Source organism: Mus caroli, chromosome 11, assembly GCF_900094665.2.
Source record: "Mus caroli chromosome 11, CAROLI_EIJ_v1.1, whole genome shotgun sequence".
Taxonomy (NCBI): Eukaryota; Metazoa; Chordata; class Mammalia; order Rodentia; family Muridae; genus Mus; species Mus caroli.
The window spans coordinates 77878170-77892333 of record NC_034580.1 but is presented as its reverse complement, the minus strand read 5'-3'; the positions used below and the strand labels follow the sequence as shown (position 1 = coordinate 77892333).

The 14164-nt window shown below is 46.5% G+C and overlaps 2 protein-coding genes across 5 annotated transcripts in view; both read left to right on the top strand.

Annotated features, from left to right (window-relative positions):
* The window catches only part of Rad51d (RAD51 paralog D), a 19524-nt gene extending 10951 nt beyond the window's left edge, over positions 1-8573 (top strand). The window contains exons 9-10 of one of the 2 annotated variants that reach the window (XM_021177557.1): positions 1062-1229; positions 7959-8573. In XM_021177557.1, coding sequence (XP_021033216.1) covers positions 1062-1229; positions 7959-7976 — 186 coding nt within the window. In that variant the 3' untranslated portion in view covers positions 7977-8573. Of the gene's footprint in view, positions 1-1061; positions 1230-1393; positions 2625-7958 lie in introns of those variants that run through there. The other variant, XM_021177556.1, reaches the window with a different exon arrangement.
* Positions 8574-9342: 769 nt separating this feature from the next.
* Positions 9343-14164, top strand: part of Rffl (ring finger and FYVE like domain containing E3 ubiquitin protein ligase) — a 70073-nt gene continuing 65251 nt past the window's right edge. For 2 of the 3 annotated variants that reach the window (XM_021176217.1, XM_029483016.1), the window contains exon 1: positions 9343-9545. The gene's annotated coding sequence lies outside the window, so the exon portion shown is untranslated. The remainder of the gene's footprint in view (positions 9546-14164) is intronic. The other variant, XM_029483018.1, reaches the window with a different exon arrangement.

Genomic DNA, 14164 nt, shown 5'->3' with positions numbered 1-14164 from the left:
TGGCTGTCCTGGAACTCACTCTGTAGACCAGGCTGGCCTTGAACTCAGAAATCTGCCTGCTTCTGCCTCCCAAGTGCTGGGATTAAAGGCGTGCGCCACCACTGCCCAGCTAGTGTTTATGTTCTTGACACAGTGTCTTACTAGGCTTTCAGGTTGCCCTTAAACTCCTAGACTGCTCCTGAGGGGCTGGGACTACAGACACTACAGACACACACCCCCCACACCCAAGTACATGTACTTCAAATGTCTAGCTCGCCCAATTTTTAGGAAATAGTATACTAATTTGTGCACCTGCAGGCAGTATAAAAGGACCTGTTGTTATCTTGCTCTTTCAAATGCAGGGTCCTGGGCCTCCATCCACTGACTTCTGGGGTGTTTGTGGGTACTTGGGGCCAGTCTCTGGCAGAGAAAGCGTGGAAGGAGCCATAGTCACTATCCACAGGAGGCTGTGGTTTGAGTGCCTCTGTGGCTGGTCTGCTTAAGACTAGTCCCAGGGGCTGGAGAGATGGCTCAGGAGCTAAGAGCACTGACCGCTCTTCCAAAGGTCCTGAGTTCAATTCCTAGCAACCACATGGTGGCTCACAACCATCTGTAATGGGATCTGATGCCCTCTTCTGGTGTCTCTGAAGACAGCAACAGTGTACTTATAACATAGAAGAATAAATAAATCTTTATTTAAAAAAAAAAAAAAAAAAACAAAAAGACTAGTCCCAGATCAGGACTCCTTATCCAAACTTTCCCTCTTCCTCACACACAAACACACTCCAGACCCAAAGGGCTGGCTACACTGTTCTCAGGATGCCAGTGAATGGCACAAGTACAGTACTGGCTCTACTTTAGGAAAGAGTAAACAAAGGTACCCTATATCCTATACTTGATATCAGGTCGAAAGCACTGAGGCTTTGTGGAGAGCTGGGTGCAAGCCAGGAAACCTAAGTTGTGGTTCTAGATTCAGCTATAAGCTCTAGCACGAGGGATAAGTCAGATTTCCTGTATAAAAGGAAGCGGTAGGAACAGATGTCCCTGGTCCTTCCATCGTGGACCTATGTCCATTTCTGCAGGTGACCAACCACTTGACTCGAGATTGGGATGGTAGAAGATTCAAACCTGCCCTTGGACGCTCCTGGAGCTTTGTGCCCAGTACCCGGATTCTCCTGGATGTCACTGAGGGGGCTGGAACACTAGGTAGCAGCCAACGCACAGTATGTCTGACCAAGTCTCCCCGCCAGGTGAGCCAACCCAGGGGATACCAGGGATCTTGGGCCCTGGAGAGAATGGTTTCCATGCCCATGTGTGTCTCACTGAAAGATTCTTTGATGCTGAAACCCTGAAACAAAACCCAACCCCTTAGATTGCTTAATTCTACCTTCCTCTCTCCTATCTCTTCTTCTAGCCAACGGGTCTGCAGGAGATGATAGACATTGGGACATTGGGGACTGAGGAGCAGAGCCCAGAATTACCTGGCAAGCAGACATGACACTGTTGATTGGGAAAGGGACAGCCTCAAGGCCCTCACAGCTTTCCTTCCCGGGCAGCTACTGTCCCCTGCCACATGGGACCTAGCAGTGCAGAGATCTCAGGCTCATCAGAAGACAAGCCTCAGTCCCCTCAGCTTCATTGTGTGACATCTTGTGGAGCCCCTGGCCAGAGGATGCTGCAGTGGGAGAGACCTAGAAGTCCATCAGGGTCTCAAGTTTTCTTCCTTTGTGTCTACCGAATGTTTCCAGTGTGGGTTGAGGTCAACCTAGCTTGAGGCCTCACTGAAGAAACACAGTAGTACCTGCATAAATAGTGTCCTGGTCCTGTGTGTTACCATTGGCTCCAAACCCCTCCCTCACACAGTAATTGGGCCTTTGCTCACCCATCCTCCCCCACCCCCATTTATTTTGGTCTGTTTTCCCATCTGCAAGATGGCACTTTCTCAGTCTGCAAGTTATTCAGTAGAAACAACCTCAGAAATGTCAACCTCTTTATGCATATCCTACTTTTTTAATGTCCTACTCTTAAATATATATAACCAAGGAGGCCCTCTGAGCTCTAGAGCCACCTGATTTCCCCTAAGAAGGTGGGGTTTTTTTAGTTTGTGCAGTGGGACTCCCAGAGAATGAGAGTGCCTCCTTCCCTGCTTGCTGACTGGGTTTCACACACCTGCATACCTCACCCTGATAGGTGAGAACACAGCTCGCTGCTGTCCCAGGGATATAATTTACCAGGGAGGAAGGCTATGACCTGCTCTCAGTGAACCAGACACTTGTTTCATATGCATGGTGACCTGTGGGGTGCTTCCTCAGTCTAGAGTAACCAGAGGTGCTGAACCATAGCCTAACCCATAAACAGACACAGGAGAATTTGCACAGTAAATAGAGCCAGCTGGGAAAATTGATGCCAGCGTAAATAATACATGGCAAATCTAGTCTTTTATACAGAAATTCATTGCTGGTGGCTCTAAGATGCAGTATAATTACACCTCTCGTCCTGCCAGCTGTACCACAGCCTCGTGTCTTAGTGAATAAAATAACCCCCTGTCTGTTACCAACACTGTGGCCATCCATCTGAGAGTCATAACTCTGGCTGAAAGGGGAGGATGGTACTAGGAACAGCAAATAAAAGGCAGAAAGAAATGATCTGGATTGTTTATGGACCACAGTTTTTACAGGAAGGTCATGCTTGGTTAGAGAGCCCGTTGTATAATTGCTTGTGTCCTAGCTGAAGGAAAGAGGGAAACCAGTTACAGGATCTGATATTTAGGGCCAGTGAGATGGCTCAGCCAATGAAGATGCTTGCCACCAAGTCAGACAATCCGAGTTCAATCCCTGGGTCCCACATAATGGGAAGAGAGAAAAGTGACTCTTACAAATGGTCCTCTGGCTTCCATACATCCTGTGGACTATCTGCGCCTCTGATGTGTGATAATAAAAATGTAACAATTAAAAAAAAGAAAAGACATTTACAGGTGATGGGCATAGCAGGGATAGACATAGGCCTGAAGGATGGAGATGAATGACAAAGGGGCAGGGGGTGTTTGCACGAACGACAATGTGGTTAGACTTAAACTCTCACACTGTCTTCCACAGGAGACACCAGTCTCTGGTATCTACACCATGGCTGGTTGGTTGGCAGGTTACTTCCTGCAACCCAAGTAAGGAGCAATATATTAAACCAGGCAAAGCAAATACCCGCCACTCTTGATGCGCTTTGGCCATCGAGACCTTAGCAGATGGTACCAGTTAGTCAAGGGCACTCTCATGGGATGTTTCACAGTTTCTTAGTGCAGCTTTGCAAGGACACTACAAGTTAGGAACTCTGGTGTTCAGGGAGGAGCCTGGTTGCCGGCTCTCCCCTGGGCAAGTGCTTCATACGTGACTGAGAACAGCACTGTATTAGAGACCCATAAGGATCATTTGGCCTGGATTGTCTCCCCCAGCCCCTGCTCTCCACCCCACAAACGTGGGATGACTCGAATCCAGGACCTTGAATGTGCTAAGCATAGCTTCCACCACTGAGATGCACACCCAGCTCCCATCTCATATTGTTAAGAGAAAGAACCAAGCCTTTAAATGTGACAGTTCTGGTGGCAGAACTAAAGGCCCCCTGTGTCTCTTCTTGTTCTTTCTGCATTTGTGAGAGCTTGTGAATGAGTGGCTTTAATGCCTTTTAGAGATATCAAAGCGTGGCCTAGGGGTGCTAGGATGCTTGCCTAGCACCGACAAAGCTCTAGATTTGATCCTTAGATCGAGAAAATTTTAAGAGAGTGATGTAGGATTGTTTCTCTCTTGATGTGGATAGCCATTAGGTCCCCTCTGTCTTTTGTCTTCTTTCACCATCATACAAGGTCTTTGTATGTCTGTTTGAAACTAGACAAAATTAATGTTAAATACCTACTGTACAATAGCACTTGATGGTCTCAAGTTGGGAAGCTGAGCTTTCCTGACAGGATTAAAAAGAAAAAAAAAAATCCATGTATTATTGAGGCTGCTTTCCATAGCAAGTAACAAAACCCCACTTAGGCATCAATGATAAGGAAGGTTACTCCTCCCTGAGAAGGTGATACCAAGGCTGATCAATGCAATGGCCCAATGTGGAAAAGCCGTGGCTTTTCTCTCTGTCTTCCCTGTTGCTTTTGTCCTCAAGCTTGTTGCCTTCATTAAAACCTGGCTGTAGCCTCTCTAAACAGTAGGCCATATATGACAATACCCACGGGCAGGGAAGGGCCTCTCCTTGTGTCCGTTGAGGAGCAAGGAAAACTCAGAGCATCCTAATGTCAAGTGGTATGTCCCATTCAGTAGTGGAAAAGGAAATGGGGCCTGTTTTAGTTGCAGTTTGTGCTGCTGTGAAGAGACACCGTGACCAAGGCAACTTTTATAAAGGACAACATTTAATTGAGGCTGGCTTACAGTTGCAGAGACTCAGCCCATTATCATCGTGCTGGGAAGAATGATAGCGTGCAGATAGACAAGGGGCTAGAGGAGCGGTTCTGATCCTAGGGCAGCAGAAGGCGGATCTTGACCACACAGGGTGAAGCTTGAGCATAGACTCTCAAAGCCCACCCCAACAGTGATGCACTTCCTTCAACAAAGCCACACCTCCTAAGAGTGTCACTCCTTGTGGGCCAAGCATTCCAACACTATGGGGGGGCGGGGGCAAAACCTATTCAAACTACCACAGTGCCTCAGTGGTAGTTTTAGACCAACCAAGAAACAGCCATGGAGTTGGGGCTCTGGCTAAGGTTTTTTTTTTTTTTTTAATTAATTTATTTATTTATTTATTTATTTGAGGCACCTGCTGTAGGATAGACTGCGTGGAGGAATTAGACAGTGGGTGGGCTTGTGTGTGTGCTCAGTGCCTTAGCACAGGCCTCACTGAAGGCTTAGGACAAGCTGAGTGGCGCTGAGAATCTCTTCATTTTACAGACTAAATGGAGCTTGTTGAGGTTTTAGGATATGTTTCTGTTAAGCGACAGCATGGGAGTCTAAACTTGAATCCGTTTGATGCCAGACTTTCTTTTCTCAACCTCTTGCTGCTTTCAGCTGAAAATATGTAAATATTTTAACAAAATTCTCTTTCATATTTTGCCCCAAACAGCAGAGGCTGCGTATCTCAACCCCTTTTCAGCTGAGCTCACCATAAAAAGCTCGATCACAGATCTGCTTTATCACCTCTTCCTAGTTTCCTTTCCCCAGGGAAGAGAGAATGACAAATACTCAAGAGAAGGCAGATAGTGCGTGTGTGTGTGTGTGTGTGTGTGTGTGTGTGTGTGTGTGTGTGAAAGAAAGCTGGAGGGTTAGAGGGGAGGAAAGCTGAATGAAAAACAGCAGGCTCTGCGCATGCCTGACAACCAGGAGATAAGGCGTAGAGATGCAAGCAGAGCCTGCTAGGCTTTTGCTGTATTCTGACTGGGAGGTGTCTGGGTAGAGTTTCAGCTGTCCAGTTCTTTGTGTTGGCGATGTGTGTGTATGTACAGCTGAAATTATAAAATGAATATGTAGCCGGGCAGTGGTGGTGCACGCCTTTAATCCCAGCACTTGGGAGGCAGAGGCAGGTGGATTTCTGAGTTCAAGGCCAGCCTGGTCTACAAAGTGACCAGAACAGCCAGGGCCACACAGAGAAATCCTGTCTTAAAAAAACCAAAAGAGGGGCTGGTGAGATGGCTCAGCAAGTAAGAGCACCCTACTGCTCTTCCAAAGGTCCTTAGTTCAAATCCCAGCAACCACATGGTGGCTCACAATCATCCGTAACAAGATCTGACTCCCTCTTCTGGTGTGTCTGAAGACAGCTACAGTGTACTTACATATAGTAAATAAATAAATCTTTAAAAAAAAACAAAAGAAAAAAAGAAAAAAATAATAAAATGACTATGTATATTTCTATACTACAAGTATGGTGTATGCATTGTACACCACATTGTGGTGGTCTGAATAAGAATGGCCCATCTATGTGACTGCTTAGTCATTGGAGAGTGGGAGGATTAGGAGGTGTGGTGCTGTTGGAGGGAGTGTGTCACTGGGGTTAGGCTTTGAAGTCTCAAAAGCCCAAGCCAGACCCAGTTTCTCTCTCTTCCTACTGCCTGTGGATCCAGATGTAGAACTCTCACCCATTTCTCTAACACCATGTCTGCCTGTGTGCCGCCGTGCTCCCCACCATGACGATAATGGGTGAAACCTCTGAAACGTTAAGCCAGCCCCAATTAAATGTCTTCTAAGAGTCACCTTGATCATAGTGTCTCTTCCCAGCAATAGAACAGAGACCAAGACATACACACGTATGATTTTTTATTTTTACTTTTTGGAGAAAAGGTGTCTGACCCGGTGAGGTCTTGAACCTTCAGTTCTCCTGCTTCAGCTTCCAGACTGCTGGATTATAGGTCTGTGTCAGCTCAGCTGGCTTCGTTTGCTCCATTGCTTGTTTTATTCCTTTTGTCTTTCAAAGGATTTATTTATCTTATGTATATGAGTGTTTTGTCTGCATGTAGATATGTGCACCCTGTGTGTGCCTGGTGCTTATGGAGGCCAGAGGAAAGTGTTGGATCTCCTGGAACTAGAGTTACAGGTATCTGGGAGCCACCATATAGGTGCTGCAAACGAGACCCAGATCCTCTGCAAGATCAACAAATGCACTTAATAGCTGAGCCATCCTTCCAGTCCCTTATTTTGAATAAGAGCAAGGTATAGTATCAGTCAGGTAGTAAAGCACTGTCTAGCATGTCTAAGGTCCTGGTTTTAATTGCTAGTATACCAGCTCCGCACATACAGACGGACACATTCAACATTCATGCCTCTATTTATCTATCTATCTACCTATCTATCATCTATCTCTCTGTACAAGAGTAGGATTCTTGACTCCCAAGTACTGAGATTAAAGGTGTGTGCCCTCACCAGCCGTCAACAGCTTGACATATATGTGTGTGTGTGTGTGTGTGTGTGTGTGCGCCTTTTGCCTCCCCAATTCCCCAGTACTGGAATTAAAAGCATACACCACCGTGATGTCTGGCTGATTTTATGGAGTGTCATATCCTGAGATGTTAGAGTGGCCCATGGTTGGTGATGTAGGACTTTGGAATCAAGGAAAGCCCCAGGTTTAGTACCCTGCTGCACTCTTCCTGGCAGAGTCCCCTTGGACAAGATAATGTGTTTGTTTTACTGGTAGAAATCTATGCTATACGGAGTTGCATTTTCCTTATTGGTAAAATGTGTATCTCAGGGGAGTTAAATAGGTGATTTATGCAAAGTGCCTTTCACAGAGAGACTAGCACATAGTAGGTGCTCCATCACTATTAGTTCTTCTGGCGCCTGCCAGAAGTAACAGAAATCAGGGCACTAGGACTTAGAAGCCTTGCTGCTACTAATAAAAGAAATAATGTGATTTATTTTTTCAGTGCTGTTTGGGGAAAGGCGTGTGCTTTATAAATATGTACTGGAAAGTACTTAGCAAATGAGTAGAAATAATAAAAATATGTCAAAGGAAACAGCTCCTATAAATATGTCACTTGGTAGACAAATTAGTGTTTTATTACTACTAAATACTATTGCTCGCCGAAAAGGATTTCAGATTACTCGCACAATGGGTACATTATTGAATGCCTCTGCGGAAGGGCACGATAAAGATGAAAAATTGTGATGGTGATAACGCCTAAGGTGGAGAAAGGAGGGGTGTGGGTCGGAGGCCTCGCTCCAGTGAGCTGCTCATTATTTAGCAGCAGTCGGATGATTTAGCCACAATATGGACCAGAGGGCGCTGAGAAAAGGATTTCCGTTGGATACCATGAATTCAGGCCTTGATTATCGTCCGACTGGGGCTGGGCTGGGGTGGGGGATAAGTGCACTTCCTTTTCAGAATTGGGCACTCTTGTTGTGAGTTAAGTTAACAATAATAAATAAATAAATAAATAAATCCCAGGTCTGGATCTCCTCTCACTTCTGTTTTGGACCTATTACATGTCTGTGGCTATAATTCATATCCAGAGACAGACAGTGTGGTGAAGAACCTGTGTCTCCAGCACGGCGCTCAGACCCGTTTCAGAAACACCAGAGGGTGGACAATGTTGGCGCACCAAAGGAACGGAAACCAGAAAGGGAAGGGAGAAGATGATATACACACCTTTGTGGAGGAAAAAGTCCCAAGAGAAGCGGAGCCCACAGGGAACTGCAGCAAAGCGAAGCTGCAGAAATAAGCAGGCAGGCGAAAGGGGCAAGAGGAGAACATCCAACTCAGGTGCCAGGGGTCCTTAGAAGGTGGGGCTCCCTGTACACTCCAGGTTGGAGAAAGAAACAGTTTTGCATCTGAATTCTGCTTTTCTCTGTGTGGAAGCTCGAAAATTACTTAAAGTGTAGATCCTTGTTGATAACAAGCATATAACAGTACAGAGCGTGCTGGGGTGTTCTGAGAACTGGAAATGGCAAAGGGCTTATAAAGTGACAGTCTGGTACGGATGCACATATTTTAGCTCTGGTTCCCTTCTGATGGTCCTTATTTTAAAATACAAGGGGTAGCACTGTGGTAGAGCTCTTATCTAGTATGTACAAAAATCCCAAGCACCAAAATATTGAATAAATCAAAATACAAATTGCTCAGGAAAACTCTGAGAGGTCTTTGATGGGAACCTGAAGCATAAGAAAATGATGTTACTAGACACCAGCCAGAAGAATTAGCATTTATATGACTTCCGTGACTAGGCATCTTCTTAGATCACTGGCTAATGATCCCCTATGCTACCCTGGTGTTTTATGCTTTACTAAGGCCTTTGTGCATTATCTCATTTAATGTGCGGGCCCAACCTGCCTTTCTGGGATGGGGAAGAATTTGGAAAGGTTAAGTGCCTGCCAAAAGGTGCACGGGTGATGAACGATGGCTGGGTGGTTTCTTAGCAGTCGTTTTCATGGTACTGCAACCTTTCTCAGCTGTGTCCCCACCTTCCTAACGTGAAAGTAGCTTATCCAAGGAGGAAAAGACAGGTTATGATGCCCCACTGAATTGGCTTTTAATATCGCCAAGAGACTTAATACATTAGGTGAGTCTGGGATTCTGGAAATCTGTCGTCTGTCGGGTACGATGAAACATGAAATCAAGGGTTCAATATTCAAACTTTACTATAAAGCTAGTTAGTGATCTTAAGAGACTTGCTCAAGATCACCACATAAGGGATTGGTTGGCTCGGCCAAAACTGGGGACGCCACACCTAGCCGGGCTCCGACAGAGGGCGCTCGCGGAGGCTTGCACTCTAGACCGCCGCGCGCCCGATTCCTCTCTATGGTGGCGGGGGCGCGGCGGAGCGGGGCGCGCTCCCGCGGGGGTGGGGTGGAGGGCGGGGCCGCAAGCGGGGAGGGCGGGGCCGCACGCAAGACGGGCGGGGCCCACGCCGAGCCGCGGGGGACTGGGTTAGTGGGGGTGGACTTCCTGGGGCCGCCTGTGAGGATGTGGTTCGAGCACCCGGGCGCCCCTCAGCCGCGGAGTTGCGGCGGCCGCAGACCCCGCAGCCCCGCTGCCTGAGTGGCGGCGGTCGGGATCTGGCCTCTGCCGTCCCAGGTGTGGCCGGGCAGCGTCCGCGGCAGGTGAGGAGGCAGTGGCTGTGGCTGTGGCGGGTTGGGCTGGAGGATCGGGTGCTTCAGGCTGTGCTCCGGGGGGTGTGAGGATCCAGCTGCGCTCCGAGAGTGGGGCAGCCCTTTCCAGGAACTCCCCACCGCCAGGTCACCCCACACCTGTCCCATGAAAGTACCGCAAAGCATTTCGTCTGTGTGCGCCGTAACCCGGGACGTGTGTCCTCAACTTGTACCCAAGTGTCGTAAGAGCCCGGTAGGTCCTTTAGAAGGATGCATTTCTGTAGGACAGAAACCTGTCTACAGGGGCAGCGCTTTGGCGGCACTGGCGCTCTACCAGGAGGACCCTGGAGATTCGGAGTTTGGAGGTTAGATGGGAAGTTTGGGATGCTGCTCTCCCCTCCTCCCTGCCAGAGTCTGCTGTCTGCCTCTTGGGAGTCGACCTCTGTCCCCGACGTGTGTTAGGTCGCCACTGTGTGGTCCTGGCCGAGACTCAGAGGGAAGTAGGGCCCCTCTCCAGCTGGCTGCCCAGGAGACATTTGACCGGGCATGGGGAAGTCTGCGTAGATCAGGGGAGTTCACAGCCTTTCCTGGCGTCTGTTTGAGCTCCGATTTAAGACCGGTAGAAAAAAACAACAACTGTGTACTTCTTCCTTTTTTTTTTTTTTTTTAAAAAGGCTGTCATTGTGTGGGGGGTGGGGGTGGGGGTGTGCTGTTGTGTAATCGAGGAAGATTTCCACATTCCTCTCAGTCCACTATGGGGAAGATTATTCTTAGCTCGGAAGTGGGGTTTTACCCACAACTCACACTCTGTGCCCTGGTTAAAGGCTAGAGTGACGCATGAACAAACACCCCAGGATGCGCGTGGCCTTCCAAGAAAATAGTAACCTCCTTATGTATGTTTTGGCTGGTGGCTTGGAGAACCGAGAGACTTCCTGTCGCCACTTTTGAGAGCCGCATGGTGGTTCTTGCCTTGACAGTTTAGTATACTGAAATGTGGGCAAGGCTGTTAGAATACTGTGACATTTTTCTAGGAATGGGAGGGGACTATGTCCTGGGCCGTTTGTAGAATTCTAAGACCAAAGCTGGCCATATATTTCCTTTGTGGCAGCTTCCTTATCCTTCCCCCCTGCCCCCCCCCCCACCCCATTCTTTCGAATGTTAGCAACTGTTTGTAAAACTTCATATTTGCTAATTCTGAACTCGAGAGTACAGTTAAAAAGTTGTGGTTTATTGGAGGATAGTAGCAGATTGATGTGTCAGGGCTAATTAATAACTTGATGGTGTTCAAAGATGTCCATGTAACAGAGGACACACACTCACCTTAATGTTTAATCGCAGAGCCCAGTACATTAAAACTTCTTAGGCCGGGCAGTGGTGGCGCATGTCTTTCATCCCAGCACTTGGGTGGCAGAGGCAGGAGGATTTCTGAGTTTGAGGCCAGCCTGGTCTACAGAGTGAGTTCCAGGACAGCCAGGGCTATAGAGAAACCCTGTCTTGGAAAATCCAAACAAAAAACAAAAAAGTTCTTATATTGATTAGCTGTGATCCTGACTCTTTACACTGGGATCCAGGGTTGTAAATCAATCAAATTGACCAATTTAACCAAGTGCTAAAATAAAAACAAAAAGAGAAAGCTGTTCTCAGAAAGCTTAAGTGTTTTCTTTCTTTCTTTCTTTCTTTCTTCCTTTCTTTCTTTCTTTTTTTAAGGTTTTTTTTTTTTTTTTCGAGACAGTGTTTCTCTGTAGCCCTGGCTGTCCTGGAACTCAATTTGTAGACCAGGCTCGCCTGGAACTCAGAAATCCACCTGCCTCTGCCTCCCAAGTGCTGAGATTAAAGGTCTTCGCCACCAGGCCCAGCACTTAAGTGTTTTCAAACTTTCTATCCACCAAGCCCATTGACCTAAGTACTTAGTAACATCTAATAGAAATGCCTGGTAAAGGGATTTTCATTGACATGTTTAACAAATAGCAACATTAACAAAAAAGATGGTTTCCTTTCCAATTACAGGAGACTTGTGAAGTTTAATGCAGCCACTTTGGACTGTGTGGGCCACACCTGCTACTTTCTGACATCATCTACATAAACCTAAGGAATGCTGGGGAGGGAGCTAGGTACACTGGGTTTTATTCCTATCATAGAATCTTTAATACTGCTGTTATTTTAATGGGGTATTAGGGACTTTTATTGCCAAACTTGTGCTGGTAATATATTTGTGTTTGGGGAGGAGAGAAAGATTAACTGCTGCACCTTACAGTCTGTCTCTAGAGTTTAGAGCTGGAGTATCATTCAGTTTGATGAGACTAGACCGTTTAGATTGCTCCTAGTGAAGTCTCAAGGGAGGGGCTGCTTTGCTTGCGTTGGAATTGAGTACTTGGTGGTGGCTACTGGTTCTTAGCACTGTGTAGGGAGCTGGTGGTGGGAAGGGGTGGAACTGAGGGCCTTGCCCATACTACAACCGTAGCACCTTGGTTAATTTTAATTACCTGACATCTGTGATGTTGGCAATTGAAAGGGCGCTCTTTCCATATGCAGACTGGCATTCCCATTCTTCAGTAGGGGAATGTTCTGGTTGCTGTCTCTTTCTGTGACTTTATGTTAGCCATGGAATTTTAAAATCCTAAAACCAGTTGAGCTCTCAGGTCTCATAAATGCCATCTCACATAGGTAATTGGCCTCTTGTGTAGCCTGTAGTCCGCCCTGTCCCCAGGACTTAACAGTTGCTGTGCACTGGACAGTGGTCACATCTAATTCTGTTAAGCTGGTCTTAGTCTAAACCCATTATCTTCTCTCTCTCTCTCTCTCTCTCTCTCTCTCTCTCTCTCTCTCTCGATTACGATGGTCAGGAAGTGTTTCTCCTTTGCTTTCTGTATTCAGGCTGATTAGGCCACATTTTGGAGCCTGGTTACAACTGAAGCGGAGCTAAGCAGTTCGTTAAGAGTTCTGCGTGTTTTTAAAACATTTCCCTTTTACAAAGCAAGCATCAGATCTGCATTTCTTCAGGGAGAAACCCAGCTCTTTGAATATGATAGTAAAACAAAAGCTGGTTTTTCCAGTGTCCTGGCATTAGGAAATCTGTGGTAAACTTTTCCTTACTTTCTGTTTTTTTCCCAGTATGGGGACGAGTTGGTAGTGACGAATGTTGACCCATGGACATTGGGAGATCCTAAAGTCATCAAAGGGAGGTCCCATTATATTCAGGGTGTAGCTCTCAGCCTGGTTCTTTGTAAGGAGTTCCCACAAGCCAGCCACTTCTTGCCAGGCTCTGTTTGTAACCCGGGTATTCTTGAATAAACTGCTGACCTTAGGGCCCCACCTCCTGGAGATTTTGATTCATTCGGTGATGACCTACATTTGAAACCATCTGATTTCCAGAAGCCTTCCGGGTTGCTTCTGAGGTGTGCCGTGCAGCCTGACTTGGGAATCACTGTTGTATTGCGTTGACATGAATATATGTATTTGTTAAGTATATAAATATGAACAATAAAAGTGTGTCATCAGTATGGAACTTTGAAAACTGGAGTTCACGTCTCTACTTTTTTTTTTTTTTTTTTTTTTTTTTTTTTTTTGGTGTTTTGAGTCAGGGTTTTCCTGTGTAGTCCAGGCTGTCCTGGAACTCACTCTGTAGACTGACAGGCTAGCTTTGAACACAGAGATCGGTGGATCTGCCTGCCTCTGCCTCCTGAGTGTTGGGATTAAACCCATGCTCCACCACAGCCCAGTTTAAAATTGGAAGGGGATACAGTGACTTCTTTATAAATCGGTAGTCTCTCTGGTGGTGTTTCCCCCGGGGTGTTTGGTTTGCTAGAATAGCCCATCTCCTAGCTGTGACAGATAAACAAAAGGCTTTTACAACTTTGATGTTCATTGCTTCACAGCAAGGCCCCCCTGCTGTATTATCTACTGGGAGTCATGAGGGAGGGTTTTTGGTGAAAGTAGCTTTCTTTATCCCCTGAGTGGGCAAATGAATGATAATGGAGAAACGCCTGGAGGTTTGAATAGGTAGTGGATGTAGTTATGATCAGTGTGGGATAAGAGAGATGCCTGGGATTTTCTGTGTACGATTTTAAAATAAAGCCAAAGTGGTAGCTGTTTAAGTTTCTCACAAATGAAGCCCTTACTGAAATTAATAGGTGCTTAATAAATTGCCAGAAAGTTTTAGTCACGGGTTCTTTGCTGAGTTCATGAACCGAGAAGTTGCTCAAGTCTGGGAGGATCTAAGTTAAAACAGAATTAGGCCCTCGATATATCAGGGAGATGAACTTGGATTTAAGAAATAGACGGACCTAGTTTTGAAACCCAGCTTTTCACTTCCTGGCTGCATGAGTTTAGGCAAATTACTGAACCTCTCTGAGCTTCCTTTCCTTCCCTTTCCTTTCCTGTTTTCTTTTGTTCATTCATTTGTTTTGAGACAGGGTTTCTCTGTAGCCCTGACTGACCTGGAATTCACTTTGTAGACCAGACCAGCCTTGAACTCAGAAATCTACTTGCCTCTGCCTCCCCAGCTCAAAGGCATGCGCCACTACCACTCAGCTGAGCTTGCTTGCTTGCTTGCTTTCTTTCTTTCTTTCTTTCTTTCTTTCTTTCTTTCTTTCTTTCTTTCTCTCTCTCTCTCTCTCTCTCTCTCTCTCTCT